The sequence below is a fragment of the Doryrhamphus excisus genome, linkage group LG8 (assembly GCF_037039965.1).
Source record: "Doryrhamphus excisus strain RoL-2023G ecotype Guam linkage group LG8, RoL_Dexc_Guam_v1.1, whole genome shotgun sequence".
Taxonomy (NCBI): domain Eukaryota; kingdom Metazoa; phylum Chordata; class Actinopteri; order Syngnathiformes; family Syngnathidae; genus Doryrhamphus; species Doryrhamphus excisus.
Window position 1 is genome coordinate 2,373,380 of NC_136364.1, and position 23,908 is coordinate 2,397,287.

A 23,908-nucleotide genomic window follows, 5' to 3' on the forward strand; every position below is an offset into this window, starting at 1 on the left:
ACAGGACCGAGGTGGAACAGCAAGAAGCGCTGGAGACAACCGAGGCGGCCGAGCTAGTGGTGTGTGTGCTGAGCGTTATCCAACACAGCATGGGAGATGACTTGATGTACGAGCGAGTCCAGAAGGGATTATTCAAATGTAATTGTTCAATACTCTCTGCCAGTAATGTCAGATTATTCCCCACTCTAACGTCTACCTTCCATTTAGCATGAATATTTATGTGAGGCTGTCAGGCGCCTCGGATGAATCAACAAGAAAGAGAGAGCAGGTTGATGTGTTGTAAATCAAAGTCTAAGCAGCTGAAAAAAAGAGTCATTTTCCCTCTATGTCATCCCTTGCAAAAAGTAAGCAATGTAGCCAACCAGAAGCGTCAGTGACTTCTGAAGGCGACACAGTAACAAACATGGCCAGCTGGAAGGAATACACTGGTGGACGCAGAGCCAAGTTCCTTTGCTGGAACCTTGGTCAGTGTCATTCATTCTTTCCAGAAGGTCCGACCAAGCGAAACGGATGCTAACCAAATCCATTTTCCCCATGAAAAATCATGTCTAGCCAATTAGTCCCTTCCAGAAAGCCAAAAATATGAACACAAAACACCCTTTATAGTTTACATGCAGTAAATGACTGGTTGTAAATGCATTTACATGATGAACATTTAAGGTTACTAAAGGTTCTCCAAAGGTGTGGTGTTGAAGCATGATCGTTTTTGAGCGAAAACACAAATAACTTTTTTACATTTACTTTCTATGAATGTAGATGTAAGTGTAGTTTGTGTACACCTGGATGTAAGAAGGTTGGAAGAAATGAGGATGTGACCAAGTGTACCTGTTGATGAATCCTAATGAAATATGACATCACTACAACCACATGACTACTACCAGAAGAACCAGAGTATAGAGGGGGAAGAGCCACCTGCTGTGGCCCAGCAAGGTGCACCGTATTCGGACACATGCTCTGAACAGCTGCTGTAACGGTCTCTGGTAAAACGTTTGCGCTTTTCAAACTTTCAGGTGGCTGATAGGGTTTTGTGTGGATCCCCCCCCACCCCCACCACCACCACCACCACCATCACAAAGCATTTGATACAACTAGTGTGCAGTGGTTATTTTCATGTAAAACAACCATTGTTGGTGTTGTGTATGTTGTGGCATACGTATGTACAATGTCTATACAGCCCAACAATATTCTGAGTGCCCTGAAAAATCTGTCAAAATCATCCCAAATGTCCAGTACCGAGAGAGACGTTTTTTTGTAAAGGTCCGGGGTTGAGTCAGTTAGGAAAGTGTATCAGTGTGGATGTGGCATTTGTTGCCATGTCAGCGTTTATTTCAGGTCAGCATCACTAAGTTGTTTGCATGTGGAGGTATTTTTAGCAACACACCGTGAGTGAGGGCAGCATCATGTTAAACATTCAGACTTAGCGCTGCAGAGGGATGTGTTTGTATCGCTGTCGGATGGGTGGGGGGGAATTGGGGGGTGGGTCACGTGCTGACCTCATTGTGTGCACGAGTAGCTTCACTGCGGCATCGCTGCTCGCCATACGCAGCGGCAGACGACTATCTGCCAGCGTCCTGACAACACACTGGCTTGCCTGACACCAAATCCATCACAGACTTTCCCAGTAAAATAAATACAAGTGGACCCCCTCCCCTCGTGCTGTAAAATTGTAGATTTATTATTTTTATCTGCGGAATAGCAGCTGACAGGCTTTATTACTTCTCCACCCTTGCAGTCTGCACGTCTGTGCAGCAACTTGCAATTGTGTGAAAATAAAAGTCACTTTTTACACATGCACAGGTTAATCATTTACTTCCTGACACCCCCCCCCCCCCACCAACCACACACACACACACACACACACTCCCCCACTGTGTCACATCCCAGTCTTCACATAAAACAGCGCAATAGCTGTGCTGCCTATTCTGTGCTGTTAGGGTTAGGATCAGGGGTTAGGGCTGGGTTAAATTAGGGGTTAGATTAGTGCTGGGTTAGGATTAGGGTTTAGGACTGCGTTAGGGTCAGGGGTTAGGGCTGGGTTAAATTAGGGGTTAGATTAGTGCTGGGTTAGGATTAGGGTTTAGGACTGCGTTAGGGTCAGGGGTTAGGGCTGGGTTAAATTAGGGGTTAGATTAGTGCTGGGTTAGGATTAGGGTTTAGGACTGCGTTAGGATCAGGGGTTAGGGCTGGGTTAAATTAGGGGTTAGATTAGTGCTGGGTTAGGATTAGGGTTTAGGACTGCGTTAGGATCAGGGGTTAGGGCTGGGTTAAATTAAGGGTTAGATTAGTGCTGGGTTAGGATTAGGGTTTAGGACTGCGTTAGGCTCAGGGGTTAGGGCTGGGTTAAATTAAGGGTTAGATTAGTGCTGGGTTCGGATTAGGGTTTAGGACTGCGTTAGGATCAGGGGTTAGGGCTGGGTTAAATTAAGGGTTAGATTAGTGCTGGGTTAGGATTAGGGTTTAGGACTGCGTTAGGATCAGGGGTTAGGGTTAGGACTGGGTTAGGATTCGGGGTTAGGTTTAAAACTGGGTTAGGATAAAGGGTTAGGGCTGGATTCGGACTAGGGTTAGGGCTGGGTTAGGGATTGGAGTTTGGATTAGGATAGGGTTAGGATTAGGGTTAGGACTGGGTTAGCGAAGCCTGCTTCTTTGGTGGTATCATGTTCATGAGGAAGGACGTTTTTCATCCATGACACAACTTGAATATATGTGTGTGTGTGTGTGTATGATCTCCAATAAGTTGTCAAAGGCAGTAATGAAGGCATTTTTCCAAATGTAGAAATGAATGCAGTTGAAAAGAAGAGAGTTGATGTGAAAGTCAGCAAGACAGCAGCTGTGTGATATCCCCCCCCCCTCGACACAGGAAAACAAAGGTGGCAGGCTGGGGGCCTGGGGGGTTAATGGCACTCATCTAGGGGTCAGTGATGGCATGGCCAGGTGTGTCAAAGTACACTTAACCTCTTCCTAGTGACCTTTGCCTTCCATGTGTTGCGTAGAAAGCGCACCCGGCTGTTATTGCGTTTGAACCCCCCCACATAAACCATCAGGCTTGGAGATGACCACTGTGAATGCACATTTGGCAAATTGGTACATTGTGGACATGGAATTCATCATGATGGGTTTTCCATGTCGTCCCTGACGTGACTCCAACGTGGCGTCCGTCAGCGCGAGGCCGTCGTCTTCTCCTGACAAAGAGCGCGGGCGTTGTATAACATCATCTATCATCCCGCCGCCTTTGTTCAGCCTGGTGTGCGGGGCGGGGGCCGGCATTCAGCGTGACAGGCGGCTGCAGATACAAAATGACAGTGACACAAAGCGGGGCCGCCGTGCCGGGCCTGACGCCGCTCTTTTCCACGCAGACCGGGCTTGACGGGACTTACCAGCCCACCATCAGATGCCCGCCGTGCTCTTGACACCTCCGCTGGCTGGAGATGAACTTGGAAACGTACGACGGACACGATTCCATTTGTGAAACAAGATGAGGCTTGAGGAGCTTCTCATCTTCTACTTTCTGTCCTTTAGGAAAGCACCTTCCCAAAACAAGCAAAGTGTCATTCAGATCATGGTTCCTGCTTGGATCCTTCCTGGTTCCTGCATGGTTCAAATGTGTTTCCTGAGTGGTCCTGACTTGCTTCCTGTCTTGTTCCTTCCTGGTTCCTGCATGGTTCATATGTAGTTCCTGAGTGGTCCTGTCTTGGTTCCTGCATGGTTCATATATGGTTCGTGTGCGGTTCTGTTTTGGTTCCTGTTTGGATCCTTCCTGGTTCCTGCATGGTTCATATGTGGTTCCTGAGTGGTCCTGTATTGGTTCCTGTCTTGTTCCTTCCTGGTTCCTGCATGGTTCATATGTGGTTCCTTAGTGGTCCTGTCTTGGTTCCTGCATGGTTCATATGTGGTTTGTGTGCGGTTCTGTCTTGGTTCCTGCCTGGATCCTTCCTGGTTCCTGCATGGTTCAAATGTGGTTCGTGTGTGGTTCTGTCTTGGTTCCTGCCTTGTTCCTGCCTTTTTCTTTCCTGGTTCCCGCATAGTTCATATGTGGTTTTGTCTTAGTTCCTGCTTGGATCTTTCCTGTTTCCTGCATGGTTCATATGTGGTTCCTGCCTTGCTCATTCCTGGTTCTTGCATGGTTCAAATGTGGTTCTTGTGTGGTTCTGTCTTGGTTCCTGTTTGTCCCTGCCTTTTTCCTTCCTGGTTACCGCATGGTTCATATGTGGTTCTGTCTTGGTTCCTGCTTGGATCCTTCCTGGTTCCTGCATGGTTCAAATGTGGTTCTTGTGTGGTTCTGTCTTGGTTCCCGCTTGTTCCTGCCTTTTTCCTTCCTGGTTCCCGCATGGTTCATATGTAGTTCGTGTGCGGTTCTGTCTTGTTTCCTGATTGGATCCTTCCTGGTTCCTGCATGGTTCATATGCGGTTCCTGTGTGGTCCCGTCTTGGTTCCTGCATGGTCTTTGACCTACCTTGTGTGTGTCGAGAGCCTTGACTTATCATGATAGAAATAAAACTGATGTGAGAAGGTAACGTGAGCGACTGTACGTGTTAGAACCTGAGCGTTCATTCCTCCTCTTGGATTGGAGCCTCCATGGCAGTGAACATGATGAAGATGTCTGACTGCAGGAAGTTAAAGTTCAATATTGAGGTTGATGGTAAGAATGATTTGCATTTGCTGTCTCTGCTGAGAGAGAAAAGGAGAGAAGGATCATCTTTCCTTCCTTGGGGGTGAAGGTGCACATCCGCATGTCTTGTTATTTTTAGCCATAACCTGGGGAGACGTTACGTTACCCGACACTTTTCATGTGAAACGCTTGCCCATTCTTTGCTGCACAGCTGACATTCCATCCATACAAGGATACCTCATGATGCTATACTATCCTATATGACAGTATTGCAGTAGATATAGTACATATGCATGTGGCATTATATGTGGCATTATATGTATTACAGTATTACATTAAGATTGTGCCATTTGTCATCATTAGGTGTCGGAAGTACACACTTGTGTTGAAGTTGGACACCTGCCCTGGGATGGGGGGGGTGTTAAGATGACACTGCTGCAAGGAGGTGGAAATAATTGGCTAGGTCGCCACCTGCCCTCATCTGTTAGGTGGGGGCGGGGTCACAGACACCACACAGCTCACGTAGTTAGGAGCAGGGACCGGTTGATTGGCTTGAAAAGACCCTCAGTTTGGTGTCATTAGGTGTGTGTGTGGGAGGGGCTGTAACCGAACAAAGTGTGAGTGGATGTAGAAGAGCAGCACTAACAATAACGTGTCTCTCACACATGGGGGAAATTCTGATGTCATCTCAGCGCAGGGGGGTCTGTGGGAAAGTGGGTCCAATGTGATAAATATTATTAAATCACGTAGACTGCAGCACACACACGGTGGCCTCGGAAACAATAGTCAATGGGCACTTCATAATGAAGCTGTTATATGGGGGGGGGGGCACGGGGGACAGAAGCAGTAATGACAGCGTAACAAGGCTGGCATCTGATTGGCTTTTTTTGTTTTGTAAATGCACTCATGCAGGACGTCAATAATGATCATCCATCCTCTTATGATTTCTTTGGAATACGTATGAAAAGCAAGCCAGGCTTTGGATCATCTTCATGGGAACGTTCCGGAATGAAAAGTGGATTCCAGGAGTGGCAGCGTGCCAGCGAGTGTAAAGCACTACAAATAGACTTTGTCTTGTTAATGTGCTGCAACACCGCGCCGTGCCCGCTCCAATGGGAAAAGAATAACAAAGAATCCAATAAACCATCCAATTTATTTCTAATCAAACACACACAATCACAACATCTACTTTCTTTTCGACAACACTCTACTTCCAACGTACGCCAACTGGATACATGCTAACTTTACATGCTAGCATTACTACATGTTAGCATTACTACATGTTAGCATCACTATATGCTAGCATCATCACATGCTATCATCATTACATGCTGGCATGTAGTCACTAATGCTAGCGTCATTACATGTCAGCATGGGCCTGCATGGTGGTTGAGTGGTTATCATGCAGGCCACACAGTCAGGAAAATGGGAAGCGAGGGTTGGAATCTCCGCTTTGGCATCTCTGTGTGGATTTTGCATGTTCTCCTGTGCGTCCGTGGGTTTTCTCCGGGTACTCCGGTTTCCTCCCACATTCCAAAAACATGCTAGGTTAATTAGCGACTCCAAATTGTCCATAGGTATGAATGTGAGTGTGAATGGTTGTTTGTCTATATGTGCCCTGTGATTGGCTGGTCACCAGTCCAGGGTGTGCCCCGCCTCTCATCCAAATACAGCTGGGATAGGCTCCATCATACCCGCGACCCTAGTGAGGATAAACGGCTTAGAAAATGGATGGATGGATACATGTTAGCATAATTAAATGAAAGCATCATTACATGTTAGCATGATAACATATTAGCATTATTACATCTTGGTACTCATAACCACAATTAGTACTCAGAACCATAGGTAGTACTCATAACTGCAAAGTAGTAGTTAGAAAGTAGTACTGATAGTACTAGTGATAGTGAGAACGCAGTAGTAGTGATCGTAGTACCGATAGTGAGAAAGTACCAGAGGTAGTACTGTAAATCATGGTTGCTATACGGTTGGTTATCGTCAGCTCTGTTCCCATGCAGTATCGGTCTTCAAGCTGCGGTTCGGTGGAGCCTGCCTCCCACCAACGGCGGTGGAGGCGAACGTGGTCGGCGGGCCTCCCACCTCAGCGGCCGTGTCGCGGTCGAAGTGCAGCGTGTGCAAATTATACGTGAGCGTGGCCAAAAAGCTGCGGTGCAGGCGGCGTCCCCGCCCGCGCGGCCCGGCCTCGCCCGAGCATGTCAGGCGGATCAGCTGCGGGCTGTTAAAGCGGTCTGTGGACGGCAGGCAGAAAGAAAAGCCGTTAAAAGTCCCCGCAGGAGGTTTGGTTGGTTGAGTGTTTGCTTAGCGTCCATTAGGGACTTTTATTTGCACTTGGGAGCGTGTTGTGTTGTTTCAACACTAGAGAGATTAGAAGAAAGCTTCTCTTACTAACTGACTGACTTCCATCTTCTATCTGCAGCAACCTCACACACACCACCATCCTGCTGTCTCCATACGCCACCTTCACTGCTGCAGGAGCACAACATTTTAATTTGGGGGGGGGCTGGTGTCCATAAGGCGTATGCTACCATGTTGTTCTATTGCTCATGTAGAAGTGTGGGGGAGGTATGACGAGATCTCCATGAGAAGGTTCCACAGGCTGACCCCGACTTGCAGGTTTGGTCCAGAATGAGCTGACATGAAGCCAGAGTAAACAGCCTGCAGTAAAGCTAACACGCCGGCGGGGCTTCGTGCTTCTCCTGAAGGTGCTTTCATTCCAGCCACGGCTTTGCAGGAATGAGCTCCACAGCTCTCCAGAGGGGACTTTTTCATGTTCAAGCCCCCCAGCGTGTGATAAATGAGATCAGAATGTGGCCTCGTGTGTTGTAAGGAAGAATGTATGACTTTTAATGTTTCCACTCGGAGCTGAAGGAGCTAACCTCATCCACTACCATCTTCTAACAATGCTAACAGCTATCTCCTAGCATACAAAGTGCTCGTATGAGAACATTTTGTACCTTAATGGACAAGAGTTAAAACAAAATGCTAACGTTGCTACAATTTCTGTGCTGGCATATACACAGTACTCTGTACTTGTTTACTATTTAAACAGGCTAATAAGGCTAGCATATAGCAAGACAGCAACTTGCGTAGCTACTGACAGGCCCATAAGAGTCATTCATACATCATGTGCTGAAATATGTTGCTATATTTCCATAGACTAATTAAACCAGATAAAGTGCTAACATGCTAACTGTTGGTATGCTAACATATAGCGACATGGCTATAGTTGAATACAACTAGGCAAACAATAAAGATATGAGGTACTCTTTCCAAAAGCTCATCAAAGCGGATAAAGTGCTAATTGTTAGTATAACATACACCAAAATAACATGTTTAATTCCAGATGTGCTAACATGCTAACAGCAGCACAAGAAAATGTTATGGCAGAGGCAGCCATTATGCTAGCATTATGTTAGCAAACAATATAGTAGTAGATATAGTATAGTAGATATAAATTGGAGGAGTAATTACACAGTGTGGATCCATATTTAACAGGATTGCGCTTTCCATGATCCTAATGAAGGCAGCATGCTCCATAAATTTAGGAAGAGTGCAATCCCCAGCAGGGGGCGACCCTTCACGAGTGGTAACCGTGGAAGGCAACCCCACACGTACGTACGTGCTGGAGGAACGCTGGCGTGAAATACACTCGGCTCCTTTCTGATTCGAGTGACCTTTGCTACCTTCCGCATGTGTTTTTATTTGGGGGGGTGTCCTCCAAGTGGGGAAGAATGTTGGATGGGAATTCCAGTCAGTGAAAGGAATCATTTCCTGGTGACAGTGTGGGTGTTTCTTATTCATATTCATTTTTTTCATATTCATATTCCGGCAGACTGCAGCCAGTAAAGGCGTGAAAGCAAACATTACAAACATGATTAAAGCAAACATTTAAGCGGCTCGGTAAATAAAAATGACTCTGAGGAGTCAAAGTGCTTTTCTCTTCCCAATGGACTCTTAGCTTCCTACTCTATTCTCTCCATTTGTGGTGTACACAGCTTTAGTTCCAATGCTCTAAAGGGGGCCTGTTGTGCCTTTCTGACCTATGTTGTTCATGTTGTGTTTACGGATCACCAGGTCTGGGTATTAGGAAGTGAGCCCTGAAAGAGGTTTTTGGTGGCTCTGAATATTTTTTTCTAACGTCACTGCAGTGGGGACTTCCCCATATGGGCTGCAGATCCGGAATTCTTTGGGTGCACTTCGGAGTGTGACCAATCACAGCATTGTGGGCCGGGGCGGAGTAAATGAAACAGCAGGAAGTCCATGGAAACAGTGCTGGAAGGAGCACAGATTCTGGAAGCTCTCGAGCGCTTTGTATGTGGGTTTTGGTGTGTAGAGTTGGGAATCCAAATGTTGAACTTGGTGAAGAGGAGAAGAAAGAAATACACTAGATACTACTGTTTTTGTGTATGTGTGAGTACAGTATAATACCACACTGTGGGGCTTGTTTTCAAACATTTGTACTGGAAAATATCCCATTGGATATTATTTGTACTGATGAATATTCCAGCATATACTCAAATATGTCTTTAAAGGCTAACATTTAGCTTGAGGGAAGAATAAAGTATGGCAGGAAAACAAGCAGCGTTTGCTGTTAATAACATAAAGTTGTATTGTATTTATGGAAATGATATGATAAAGGGCAGGAAAAGGAGAAAATGGAGGGGAAAGCTCTTGAATGTGACTTTGTGGAAGGAGCGTGTTAGCGTAGCACTTAGCTTCTTTCTGCATGGCTACTCTCACGTTGCTGGGGGACGGCCCCGGTCACGTGTTCAGGGCCCAAGTAGGTCAGCCTCCTTTTAGTGCAGCCGAGCGGCGATGCGCTCGTAGCGCCATGAATATTTCACCCTCTTTTCTTTCAAACAAAGACGCTGTTGGTCAAGTAAAACAACCACGGCTGGCGTGATCGTCGCTAAACGACGGCGTTTGGGGGGGATCGATGGCGGTGTATCATCACACAGACAGAAGCTATGAACCAGTTGATTGATCCGTCAATAAGAAGTAGAAATGTAGGAAGTCGTAACTGCGTCATGTAGCAGTTAGCAGAATAAACGGTGGTTGCTATCACGTAGCATCACGGCTAACGTGCTGTATTTGCCCTGCATCATCCATCCACACGCGCACGCATGCATCTATTATGCATGCCGGGTCGGAGGTCGCTGTGCAGCGTGTGGGCGTGCACGGCAGCCATGCTGGAGCGCACGAACACCGGATAGAGCCGCCATGTTGAACTCTTGCTTTCACTCTCCTTCTTTCCTTCTTTTCCATATGCCATTTTTTTCCAGCCTGCAGACGAGCTATCATTTTAATTTAGTATTTAGTATTTTTTTTGTCCGTTTTTATGTGCAAAGAAAATCCCAGAGGTGCAAAGTCTTTGAGAAGAGCATTGATGGTTAGTTGGGGTAACCATGAACGTTGGTACTTTCATGTAATGCTCATGGAGGCTTTTCCCACTTTCTCGGGTGTGATCCAATTAGCCGTAGAAGTGATCCAAGTATTGAGCCATCCAAGTGAAACCATGTTTAAATGCAAATGGTTGATTTCTTGGCATCGCTCAGTGTCACACACAATGCGTCACAACAACATCAGCGAGGAAGCAACCATTTGATCTTTCCTCAGGATGCAAGTCTTGCATCATCACATGATCAACCCCTTTCCTGGTCACATGACCTCAAAACAAACCAACAAATGATGCAAGCGAGAGAAAGACAAAGCTAACGCAGCAAGTAGCATCGTCAATCCCCTTCCCGGAGGTCCAACGCCAAGGTGAAACCTTCTCAGCTTCCATCTTTCTCGGAAGAAAAGGCAGGAATGTTCACACGGAATACCTCTTTCTACTTGTATGCGCCTTTATATTTCTCTATGCATGTGCAGAACGCATCTACAAATGGCGAACCCATTCTTTTGTCATATTAGCGGATCGTCATCAGATGGCGCATTCTGCTAAGGATGAGCCGGATATCCTTTACGGATAATGCATTTTTGTCGGATACGAGTATGAAATGAGTACATTTGGTCATTATCCGTATTCGTGTTTAAAGAAAATGCTCATTATGGATTCACTCTTCACGCTCTGTGATTGGCGACGGCCTCTCCCGAAAGCTCAGCTCTTCACACGTGCAAATGGGGAGTAGAAAATGACATTACGTTTGTCACACCGCCTCCACTTTATTAGCTTTTCTTCAGCTAGCCTCTATTTTGGTTTGTATCTAAAGTTACTCGGTAAACTTGTTACGTAACATGCATGATTGTGCTGCAGCACGATCGTGCATCAGTCACTGACATTTTTTTTGTCTGCTTGTTTTGGGTGGTGGCTGGTGATATAAAGTCAGTTGGAAAACTGCTTGTAATACTCAACGTAGTGCTTATGAGAAAAATACAGCAAGCAATTATTGTTATGTTTATTGCCATGTTTGAATGAATCACCAACTTCATACAGCTCATACCTATGAAATAATGATAATATATATACCCACACCCACGTCCGGTGTTTGCCCTGCCCGCTCCCAGTATGGATACAATACAGATCATTTAGCTGGGTGTACTGATTCTACATTCTACTATGCATGTGAACTGTATGTCAGCCACCCCCTTCCAAAAATACTTAATTACGTTTTTATGGCCAATGAAAAGTGTTTGCTAACAAGCATGCTATTTTTCCACTCCTATATTTTCATATGCATCAGTCTTGGCGAATGAATACATCTGCATGCAAATGAAGTCTTTTAATTAGTCACTAATAAAATAACCCCCAATATACTGCATGTACAAAGTACGGTAATTGACCACTTATGGTTGTACAATTGTCGTACAATTGCCCTTTTAGGTCGTCCATTAGCCTTCCATGAGGAGCGTGCCAAGCGGACATTCTTATCTGTGTGAAGAACGAATGAATGGCGAGTCACACGGGTGAACGTCTAAAAGCGCTGCAGCGTCGCGAGCCTTTCAGATGTGTACTAGCGTTCTGTGTACTGGCTCTATGCACATCGTGTCCAAAAGAACATTTTCTGCTTCTGTCGCCAGGAGGGAGGCGACGGCGCCCACTGGAGCGGCCATCGTAATTCCCATCATCCCGAGTCAATTGAAATGTGCGTGAGTGGATTAGGACGGCATGACGGCCTGTGCAGGAACTTCACGAGTTGAACTTTCTTTCATGATCTTTAATCCCTCGGCGGGCGGCCCTACTTGAAGGTTATTTTTAGCGTCATGTAGAAAAGGATGAAACACGATCCGAAGCTGCCAACGTTTGATTGTGGACGTCCCTTTTAGTCCGACTCGCTCGGCTGGAAAAAGAAAAAAGCGCTTTGAAGCAAGGAAATGCTACAAGCTTGTTTGCGCTGCCAACAAATAGAAAAGGCCGCCATCGATCGTGGCGGAGGACACGGTGTCGGTGGGGGGGACCGCCTGGCCGTGCAGAGACAGGTGTTGTTCGATATTTGTCCCGCTTCTTTGACCTTAGAGCTTTTAATCAGCTCTGCCAGGGCGCTTGTCAGTCCTGTCAAACAATACGCATGCGGCCCCTTCCCTGCTGCAAATAACGTAGGAAGGCGCTTCATGCCGCGTCCGGGTGTTTGTCCTCGGACTCCCGCTGGCATTGGAAAGCTACTAAGGTTGTGGGACCAGGATGCCGCGGAAGGTCAGCGAATACGAATGTGGTCTTCAAGATGGCTTTTGATACGCCAGTGTTTTTCAACCTTTTTTGAGCCACGGCACGGTTTTGTACATTGGAAAAATCTTGTGGCACACCACTAACCAAAAATGTTACAAAATGTCACCACACATGTGCATCAATAAGTCTATCGGAGGAACAAGGTAGGTGTTGCCATACGGACCAATATTACATTGCTCTGCCAGTCTTTACACCACAGACACTCCACAGTAGCCACGTTTTTACATCACCACTTTTTCTCTTTTCGAATGACCTTTCGGGAAACAATGGTATCCATGGAAAGGAATATTCCAATCTCTTGTCTACATGCGCCGTGAAAATCAACCAGAATAGTCGATAGGGCATGCCCAGTAAAACGTAAACATCAACATCACGTGATACCGGCTTCCCCAAGTTTTTCTTTCACTTGTTGGAATAACTCCGTATTGCCAGTTTTTCGTCTGTCCAGTCTTGAAATTTAGTTTGAATCAAAAATAAACTTTGCTTAGTCCAGTGCCGATTGCTGGCCTCCATTTTTAAAAGTGAAGAACATCTGGATCTGCGTGTTACATCATATCTGAGCATGCGCTGAAAGAACACACCTGGGATAAATTTAAACAGGAAAAGATCAAATTCAATCTTGCTAATATTTTATATATTAAACTCAGGACATGTTTTATATAGATATGTATTTTCTTTTTTAATAAAACTGCACTTGTGAATGGCGTATAGAAGGGTTTAGATTCTGTTTCACAGATGGCGCTAATGCACACGAAAGCCAATAAACAACAGAAGAAGAAAAACACCACAAAGAAGAAGGCACCCTGACAACTTTCCATTTGAGCGGGTACAAGATACCTCAATCGGATTGGTTAAAGGAATATTCCATCCCTGTTCAATTCTTTCCGTTTGAGCAAATAAACCAAATGCAATTGGAATATTTGGGTCCATATATTCATGGCTATTGACATAATATTTGCAAATGATGATTAATAAATGTTAATTATAAAAAGTGATATTGGATAATTCCTCACGGCACACCTGACGGTTTCTCAAGGTACACTAGTGTGTCGCGGCACAGTGGTTGAAAATCACTGTGATACGCATCACAGTCGAGCCAACGTACATTTTTAGGAATCTGCTTTTGTGAAGCCAGAAGACAAATTCCATCAACTGTAGAATATCAAAGACGATGTGAAGTCTTTCTGGAGAAAAACAGCAACCACCTTAACTCACGTTTGTGTGGAACTGGTTTACATTCTTTAATACTCATGAGGCGTAAAATGTGCCATTTTTGTAAACAAACTCCCTAGAGAGACCCTACCATGAGCACGTAGTCCCGGTCAACGTAGTTCCTAGGATCACTTAGATCCCTCCGCCATGATAAGGTGGTGATTCACGGAGTTGGGTTGGGAGTGAGGTCCTTCCCCAGGTGGAGGAGTTCTAGTATCTCAGTGAGGGAAGGTTGGAGCGTGAGGTCGGCAGGCGGTGGCTGTACCGAACAAGATCGAATTCACGGGTTCCACCCTCACAGGGATGGGGTCGCTCCCCTACATATGTATGGGTGGTGTGGCTCTGTGTCTGCGCCTAACTGGTTCCAGCTGGTGTCAGTCTAGGCTGCGTGCGTCTCGTCAGGGAAGCAAGCGGATAAGGTCAGCAATATAAACAAAGTTCGAGCAATAGCGCTTCTATTGTTTACTATCTCTGCCAAGGAGGACTTGGAGAGAACCTACACAAAAGAGAGCATACACAAAAAGACCTAGCCACGTTCCGGTCCCTGTGAGGTTCATCCTCCTAATTAGGCTTCTCCTAGCAAGCGCCTTAGCAAGGGAGGCTAGTTCTCGGGTGAATGACAGCGCTTTCAATGCGCTCTAATTGAGTTGCTGAATCTGGCGGCGACTGCCCGCCTCACTTTCCGCGCCCGTGATCAATAGCACGACGCTATCAGGACGTGTCAGCGATGCTTTTCTCCTTTTTTCATCAAAGCGCTTCAGCAGTCGCAGCCATCGCGTCCTCCCCGCCGAGTTCAGCCACGCCGTTTCTTGCAGGCTAATTTGGGTTCAGGTTTGATTGCAGCTCGGGGGGAGGGAGGGTCATCACAATAGAAGTGCTTGAAGTACACAATGACTTCTGCTCAGTGCCTCCCCACCAATCCCCCCGGCTCCTTGCCAGCTCGCGGCAAGCCCCCCCCCGCCCCTCAGGCACTGAGAATCCCACTCCTCAATTTGCCACAGCTGAAAAAAAATGTCAAAAATGAAAGCCATGAGTTCATTTCCTGCCTTTCTTTGAGCCCCCAGCCCGCAGCCCACCCACTGTGGTGCTGTGCAGCCCAACACCCACCATCGTTTAGCCTTTTGGATCCCCGTGATTGATCACAGCTGCCACCCCCCCTACAATAACCCAGTGCCTTGTTGTTTTTCCTGCCGTGCACATCGTGACTTGTGACTCAGCGAGGTCTGCATGTCACGACTTGTTGTGAGGCAGAGTCGCGAGTAGCTGGACTCTGCTTTCAGGCCCCCCCATTTCATTTCAAACTCGCACGGTATCAGGGGCAGGTTGGATGTCCACAAGTTTTTTTTATGCAAGGACCGCGTGCTTGTCAGGAGTCTTGAAGGAGCCGCACGGTGACAGCGTTGTTCCAAAGCATTTGATTTACTGGATGTGTGAGCGCAAACACGACGCAGCAAAGGACTCCCAGCTGGAGAGCACATGCAGCACAACACAAACGCGGCGGTTCGATGCGGCGAGCATTCCAATGCTGCTATGTATGTGGAACACGGAGCCGAGTCGCCTCGCCGGGCCAGGCTGCGGTCGTGGTTTAGGAAACGCCGCAGGCCCGGGCCTGGGAGCCCTGCCAAGAAGCGCGGAGATTTACGATGAAAACACACATGAAAACAGAGAGCTTGGCAGACCAGCTCGACCATCAACGTCTGTGTGACCGCACTGCACTCGTCTTTTTTTTTGCATCGAGAACTTGCTGTGGGTTTCATCTGAGCGTGCTGAAACCTGAGATCATAGCCTCTTTCACACACAGATCACGCATTGATCAGCCTGCGTCTTGTACACACCACCCAGCAAAGCCCGCCATTGTCACACAGCGACACGGAAAACCAGTCACAAAATGCATCTTTCATTTCATCACCATCATCTTTTGGATATTTGCTTGTTTTGTTTTGATTCAACTGCACGCCTGGAGGTAGGAAGGACTGGAAGGAATGAGGAAGTGTTGATGAGTCCTAATGAAATGCCATGACATGAATACTACCAGGAGAACCAGAGTATAGAGGGGGAGGAGACACCTGCTGTGGCCCAGCAAGGTGCACTGTATTCGGGCACACACTCTGAGCTGCCACTGTGACAGAGTGGGAAAACTTTACAAAGGTTTCAGGTGGCCAATAAGATTTTTTGTGTGCCCCCATGGGTTTTTTTCCCCCTCATAAGAAATACTTGATTTGCTCATGGCACAGTATGGGTAATCTCGTCTCATTGGAGTGCTTTTTAATGATTGGTGATTTATTTTTAATGTTGTCAGATTTATTGGCATGATGTCATAATTCTGTCATATCGGCTATCCTCACTCGAGTGAGGATAAGCGGGTAGAAAATGGATGATTCAACTACAGTGCACCCCTCCCTTCAGCACAACAGATCAGGATCGACAAGTGTGGGTTTTGTTGCTGTTTTTGCGACCAATCCCTCGCGATTCGGGCACCGTCCTGTCCTGGTTCTGTCTGTGCTGTCAGGAGACAAAGACAGAAGCAGGAAGCTAACCCAAGCCAACGGAGCGACCACAAGGTCGTGCTGTTATCGCAGTTGTGTTTATTTGCGCTTAATTCCACGTCCACATCACGTCCACTCACAGTCACATGTGCACAGCTTCTGTGTTTCCAAATGCAGGATATGCACCATTTCCTTCAGCGGTGGAACTCCCAGGTGTCTTTCTTCCAATATCGATCGCCTAATAAAGCCGCCGGGCATGCAGCCTCGCTCTGCAACACGCTCACACGTTTAGCCTTCGCTGGAGAAAGGAACGCAGGTCACATGACCCAAAACCATGTTTTCATACCTCCATATCTCAAGGTCACCTTAAAGGAAGGCCATTACTGTGTGTGTTACTGCGTGAAAATGCATGTGTGTGTGTGTGTGTGTGTAATGTTTGTGTAGTTATGATGTAAGATGAAGATCCTGAGTGCCGCGTGTGATCCTTATGCCCGTTGGGCTTTTTCTTTCTTATGAGGTTTCTGACTTCCTGTCTGTGCTACTTGTGTTGGTGTATCCTGGCATCCTGGTATCAAGGGTGACATCATCAAAACCGCTAACATCATCACTCTTTGTTTTGTGTCGTAGCACCGAAACCATCGCAGGTCATGTTTGCTCAAGCTGCGGGCGGGGGTGGATGGGAGGGATGGGGGCAGTTTCATTCGTTTTCTTTCTTTTCATTTGTCCTCGCTGTGGTCAAACAGGGACTTAATGAAGCATAGTAAAATAATAGTACTACCGCTTTCTAAGCAAAGGTGGTCAGCATATCGCCATCTTTTCTTTCTTGCACCTTGAAGGGACGGGGCAATTTTCCATCTGCGTCTTTTTATCATTCATGATGAAGAGCAGGCTTCGCTATGCATCCTGAAATTGACTTCTGTTCAGTCAGACTTGGGAGCTGTAAGTTTCAGGTCATGCTAACCTAGCATGATGTAACGTTAGCACTTTAGCATCACGCTAGTGTTGATAGTGCTTGTGTCCTCGGGTCGGCAACCTTTATGGTCGTCGTAGTCTGGAGTCTTTTTTCATTCCACGCAGGATGTACCTCACCCTGGAGCCAGGCCCGGGGGAGGGGCTCGCAGGCGAGCGCCTGGTGGTCGGGTCTTCACCTGTGGAGCCCGGCCGGGCCCAGCCCGAAGAAGCCACACGGGATCTCCCCCTCGTAGACCCACCACCTACGGGGGCAAGCATAAGGGTCCGGTTCATTGTGTGTTGGGTGGCGGTCAAGGGCGGGTGCATGGGCGACCTGGTCTTTGACGGCCAAATCTGGTTCTTGGGACATGAAATATCACTTCTCTGGTGGGGAAGGAACCTGAACTTGTGCAAGATGTTGAGATATTCCGACTAGACGTAGTCGGACTCATGTCGACCCACAGTTTGGGTTCCGGAACCAAACTCCTTGAGAGGGGCTGGGTTGCTGAGTTGCTGCAGGGGAGAGGCGGTGAGCTGGTGTGGGCTTATTAATAGCCCCCCAGCTTGTGTTGGAGTCAGACCCGGTGGATGGACCCCGTTTGAGTCCTTCCCGTCTGAATTGGTGTAAAATCAAAATGTAGCCTGCTTTCATGTCATCATTGACGAAGCCGTATCGGCAGTTTTAGTTACTGTCGTATTTTATAAGAATGTTGTTATGGTTAGCTTACCGCAGGGAAAGGCAAAGGCAAACCCATAGACGCGTAGTCACACAGATCACGAGCATGAAAGCCCCCCCCCCACACACACACTAGCGTTCACTTAAAGCACTTTTAAAGTGTCAGAATTCCAGCATCCAGGCTAACCAACACACGTACCTAAAGTGATGACAGATGCCACAATATGAGAACTTTAAATCTTAACCCCCCCCCCCCAGGGGGTTCTCCCAAGCGTTGGTTGCCACAGTAACGCCTATCCACTCTAGCGCTGATGGCAACGCAGCACGCCGCCATTATTTCACCGTGGCCCCCCTGCCGCCAAATAAAGTAAGGCCGTCCGGCAGTCCGGGACGTGGCCCAAGGAAGGTAAATATTGTGGCTAATTATTAACATTTACTGCCTCGTCTTCAGCCGGTGGAGCGTGAGAAACATCTGCTGCTCGTTTGCTGCGTCACATGACCTAGCTCGTCTTAGCATCAAGGAATCGTCCCGCTTTTAATCTCTTTGTTGCCCGAAGGGCCCGCACAAGTAGCAAAGAATTCATACTAATGCTAACTAAAGTTGCTGTCCAGTGAAAAACACTTTGAGGAATCTGTGGATTTTTAACCAAAAATCCCAAGAATTAGTGATACCGCTGAGTTCTTCTCTAATGTGATACTGAGTAAAATTCAGGCTGGTATCGGCGATACCGATCCGATACTGGTGCTTGTGTGTGTCTGGTCAATTTGAAGACACACAATTTGTGGTGTATTTCATATCACAGCACAAAGACTACACTTCCATTCATTTCATTGCAGTTTCAATGGTATGATGGGACAATACTGAGCAGGAAGGGTCCTTGTTGATGTTGGAACGGTTGAATGCTGTTAAGGAAACCTGCAAGTAGTTGCTAAATGCCTTGGATCTAATTAGAAGAGAAATGGCCCAGTCATTTTCAAAGGGAGCAGTTATGTATAATTTTGGAAAATCTGGGATTTTTTTAAATAGGTGGCACACTATTCCCAAATGAGCTGAACAATTTGATGCTTGAAGGGTTTGAATGGGTTGAAAAATGAAGGAGGAGTTGGAAGACAAAAAATGGTGGTGTGAATGTGAGAATGGGGAAATCATAAACGATGAATTTTGAAGGGGAAGCTGTCAAATGAGGTGTTTGTCTGTCCAAAGGATATGCATCATCGTACACACACAAGTCCCAACACCTCCCAGCCATCTGGATTTGATATCAGGACATTTATGATATCAATTTAGTATCATTACAAAGCTCAGCATCTGCACGGTTTTCCTGCTGCCGCTAATTGATGGAGCGAAACCTCGGAGAGTTCTGGCAGAAACGTGACAGAGATTGTCATTTGTGGTGACGCTAGGCTAGTGGTTTCGTCTCAGTGATCGGGATCATCACGCGTTCCCTGCCTGCTTATTCTTCACATCCACGGTATTGAATCTTCTTTTTACAACAACAATCTCACAAGATTAGCTTAAATAGTTTCATAGAAAAATTAAATCTAGGCATTTAAAGAAATACTACGTCATGATGAGTTATACTTTATACTGTATGATACTATATATAGTTGTGGGAACGGCTCGCCTGCTCAAGGTGTATTATCCTGAGACGGTCAAGCTGCCTTTGATCCCTCCCACTTGAAGAATGGAGGAAGTGTTGACGATAACAACGTTCATCACTGGCTTAAATGCAGCAGAACACGTTTGATGTCGCTCTCACTGCCGCATCTTTAAGTAGCCGACACGAATGAAGCGGCCCCTGTAAAATACGTGCGCGGCCGTGCATCGTCTGCGGCCTGGCTGGCGTCTGCAGCGGTGAGTTATTCCCAACTCCGCCACAAATGACTTTCTTCTGGGATCAGCGCAGCGGCAAACGAGCCAATAATTGTCTTTTGAAACGACGTTGGCGAGACGGGCTGCCAAGGAGCGCTTGTTTTATGGAGAGGGCTGGCCTGCTTCGCTGTTGTTTTATGTGAAAAGGGGACACTTTCACACTGACTGGAAAAGCTGCCTTCTTTTTTATGGGGCCGTTCTTCATTAGAGATGCACCGTTCACAAGTAAAGCCGCTTCTGAGGTCAAATCACAGCCGCAACACCAGCGATGTACATGCATACACCCATACATACTCAATATACACTATGTACTGTATATATTCTTGCACACATTCTGTATATATGCATACGTGTATACACACATACTGCATATAAAATGACATATTTTAGTAAGAGCTTTTCAAAATTGTCAACATTGACAGCAAATACACCCCAGAAAGGATGTATTTTGAAAGGGAAAGTAATAATGTGATATTACAATAAAGTAATAATGCTATAATAATTGTGATGTTTGCTATTAAACTTTTGCAGGCCACATTAAAGGCCCCCAGGCCTTGAGTTGGACCCCTGCACCCTTAAGGTTGCTAAAGGTTGTTTCATCATCATGTACGCCACAACGACTGGCTCCTCCCCCTTTAAATGTTTGGCGTAAACTGATGTACGCCAGTGCTGTGATTGGTGGTTTTGTTTTGTACGTTATTTCCTGTGTGTGTACACAGTTATGGCAGCTCACTGAGTTATTGTAAAACAGCGCCCCTAGCGGTTTGTCTTGGAATTGTCAGCTTTCTGCAGATGATGGGTGATGTAGTAACAACTCGAGTCTTAAATCTCCTCCCCCTCCCAGATCTCCTCTCACAATGTCTGCCAGTTCAGCTGGCCTCCCAATGGCGATGCGCCAGTCGGGAGCGCAGTCCCGTGGGCGCCCCCGACCCCCCAGCGTTAGTGCCTTTTGGTTTCCATGTGTTAAAGCTTGAAAGCAGAAAGGGGCTGCAGCATTTCAGTATTGTTTTTCAAAGCCCCCCCAGCCGGCAAATTGGGTTTGCCATTTGAGAAAACATCACAGCCGAGTCGCACCAAACGCAAACGCAAGCGCGACAAAGCCGGGCCTGAAGGTGCGCAAGGACACAGGTGTTCCTCCAGGTACACATGACAAGGTTGCTGTCAGGGCGCATTAGCGAATCAATCTATCATCTTCTAGCGCCACGAGACCACAGCTCCGCAGTCGCAGTCGCAGGGAAATGAAAGATGATGCGCGCTCGCTAACTCGAAAAGGTTGTCACTTAGTTACTCCGGCGTGAAGGCGGCGGCGGCGGCCATGCTTGAGCGAAAGCTGTAACAATGCAAAGAAATGATCCTTCTCCACGCCGCCGCAACCGCTGATGTGAAAAATAGCAAATAAAACGCCGGACACGATGCACTCCTGCTGATTTACCGCCCATGCGAGTGTGACGCATCAGGCAGGCGGGGGCGCCGTCATGAATGCGTCCCAGAGGAAGCATCAGGGCCCGTCTGATGTCAACCAAAGCTCCTTTCACCAACTTCCTGTCTCACCTTTACCGCTTCCATCACTTCATGACTTCTTTACTTTCTGGCGGGTCCGGCCTGCACCCTGGCTGCCTGGACACCAGGGACGGGGTCAGGGTTCGGGGGCCAGGGGCCAGGATACCGGACAGACCAACATGCTGTACTGCTGTACTTGTAATGCAGTACTTGATTACTTGTTTGCCGTGCTCATGTACTTGGTTGCAGCACTGGAGTACGTCTAAGACATTTTTATTTACTTGGAGGCAGTACTCAAGTACTTAAGTGCCGTACCTGTGTACTTTTATGCCATACTGTTGTACTTGATGCCATACATGTGTACTTGGATGCAGTACTTGTATGCCATGCTCATATACTTGGTTGCAGTACTGTAGTATGTTTAAGATTTTTTACTTGGAGGCAGTACTCAAGTACTTAAGTGCCGTACCTGTGTACTTTTATGCCATACTGTTGTACTTGATGCCATACATGTGTACTTGGATGCAGTACTTGTATGCCGTGCTCATATACTTGGTTGCAGTACTGGAGTACGTTTAAGACTTTTTACTCGGAGGCAGTACTCAAGTACTTAAATGCCATACCCATGTACTTTTATGTCATACTGTTGTACTTGGATGCCATACTCAAATACTTGTATGCAGTACATGCGTACTTGGATGCAGTACTTGAGTACTTTTAAGCTTTTTTTATTTACTTTGAGGCAGTACTCGTGTACTTTTATACCATACTGTTGTACTTGGATGCCATATTCAAATACTTGCAGTACTCAAGTTCTTGCATGCTGTGCTCTAGTACTTGGATGTACTAAATAAAGTACTCAATTACTTGTTTGTCATTCTCATGTACTTAATGCAGTACTTGAGTACATGGGGCAACCCATTAGGGGAGAGACTGATATGTGGTTAGCGTTTGGGGTTAGCGTTTAGGGTTAGCTTTTAGAGTTAGCATTGTGCTACCATGCTGGCAGTGGAGGCTGCAGACAGTCATTGAAGTAGTGTTGTACTTGGATGCCATATTCAAATACTTGCAGTACTCAAGTTCTTGCATGCTGTGCTCTAGTACTTGGATGTACTAAATAAAGTACTCAATTACTTGTTTGTCGTTCTTATGTATTTAATGCACTACTTGAATACATGGGGGCAACCCATTTTTGGAGAAACTGATATGTGGTTAGCGTTTGGGGTTAGCGTTTAGGGTTAGCTTTTAGAGTTAGCATTGTGCTACCATGCTGGCAGTGGAGGCTGCAGACAGTCACTGAAGTAGTGAAGTGTGAAAGGTAATCCACTGTGGATCCTTTCTTGCTGACATCTAACATGACTTCATGTACAGCTGCAGTTGCTAACCCAATTATAAACGTGTATTCTTCCCGAAAATGCTGTCTTTCCATGTTGTCACTGAAGTTCTCATTTTATTCTCCTCTGTCTCTTATAGACGTCAGCGCTCAGATGGTCCAGATGGACTCGAGTAAGTCGGGCTTCGTGGGCTCCCAGGTGGAGCTGCGCTGCATCTTCATCAACAGCAACCCACCGGTGAAGATCTCCCAAGTCACCTGGCAGAAGCTCCTCAACGGAACCAAGCAGAACGTGGCCATCGCCAACCCGGCCCTGGGCGTGTCCGTCCTGTCGCCCTTCAAGGAGCGGGTCAGCTTCAAGCAGGCGGCGGTCCGTCACCGCACGCCCTCGCTGGAGGACACCACCATCGTCTTCTCCAACCTGCAGCTGCACGATGAGGCAGCGTACATCTGCGAGTACACCACGTTCCCTGCCGGGAACCGCGAGAACATGGTCAACCTCACTGTCTTTGGTAAGAATGACACAATGTCCTTTTAATCGAACCCCTAGCCCTAATCCTAAACCAGACCCCTAATCTTGAACCTTAATCCTAAACCCTAACCTGAGGAGTTGCAGGGATAGGCACCTAGAGGGTTGCTCTCTATCTAACTATGCACTCACAGAAAGGGTTATGGGGGGTCATTCATATTTAAAGCCCCCCCTTAGCACAACCCACGCTAGCATGAGAGTGTTTGCTTGCTTCAGACAGCAAAAGCAACATTTTGTGTGTCTAGCGCTGAACACTGCTGAGCGCAAAAAGAGAGAAGATTCCTTTGAAGCAGTGACCGTCCAGGTCTAAGGTTTTGTCTGTCAAATTAGTCATCAATGTTTTATTTTCCGCATCAGATAACACGCAAGTCAAAGGGTACATCTTCCTCTTTTTCAAACAGTTCAAAGAAAGGCCAAAACCCACGCTGCCAAAAGCTGTGTGGCGAAGGAGCTGGAGGGGTTCCTCCAGCATCTCGCCTTTAGCCTCCATTCTCCAGCGTCAGAGCGTCTGAAGAGTCAGAGTTTGTGTTGCCATGACCTCCATTGCCGACTGGCGACTGCAGGTCGAGTGCGGACGTCAGGCGTGATGATTGGGGTGGTGACTTGTCCTTTTCAATGCTGGAGGCTCACAAGCACGTTTGTTTTATTCTCTTTTTTTTCTGCTTAAAAAAGCAGGAAGGCGCCACAGAGCGGTCAATAAAATTGGCAGGCGAGGCTGGGATCAATGATCCACTTGAGGGTGGATCGTCTGATCTTGGAGGCCATCTTTCAAGGCTTTAAATGATGATTGGGGGTGGCAAAGACAGGCTGGAAATAATCCAAAGCATCACCACTCACACACGATGGACGTCGGTGTGATTCCCCTCCCTGCCTTAGCTTGTACCATCGCTTCTCATGTTTACTGGATTATTTGCAGTCATCCTGATTATTTCCTTTGTACGACGGCTAGAGGAGCCGTGGCTGAGTGGGTGCGCTGTGGGTTGGGCTTTTGGATTATTTTGAGTTTTTCAAGTTGGAGTCCACCCTGAAGTGGCCCCCGTTGCCAGGGCGCA

General features: G+C 46.9%; 1 protein-coding gene across 6 annotated transcripts in view; it reads left to right on the plus strand.

The window, feature by feature from the left end:
• nectin1b (nectin cell adhesion molecule 1b) overlaps positions 1-23,908 on the plus strand; it is a 121,257-nt gene that overhangs the window by 18,669 nt on the left and 78,680 nt on the right. For all 6 annotated transcript variants that reach the window (XM_078792617.1, XM_078792616.1, XM_078792615.1 and 3 more), the window contains exon 2: positions 22,468-22,839. In XM_078792617.1, the coding sequence (XP_078648743.1) occupies positions 22,468-22,839 (372 nt within the window). The remainder of the gene's footprint in view (positions 1-22,467; positions 22,840-23,908) is intronic.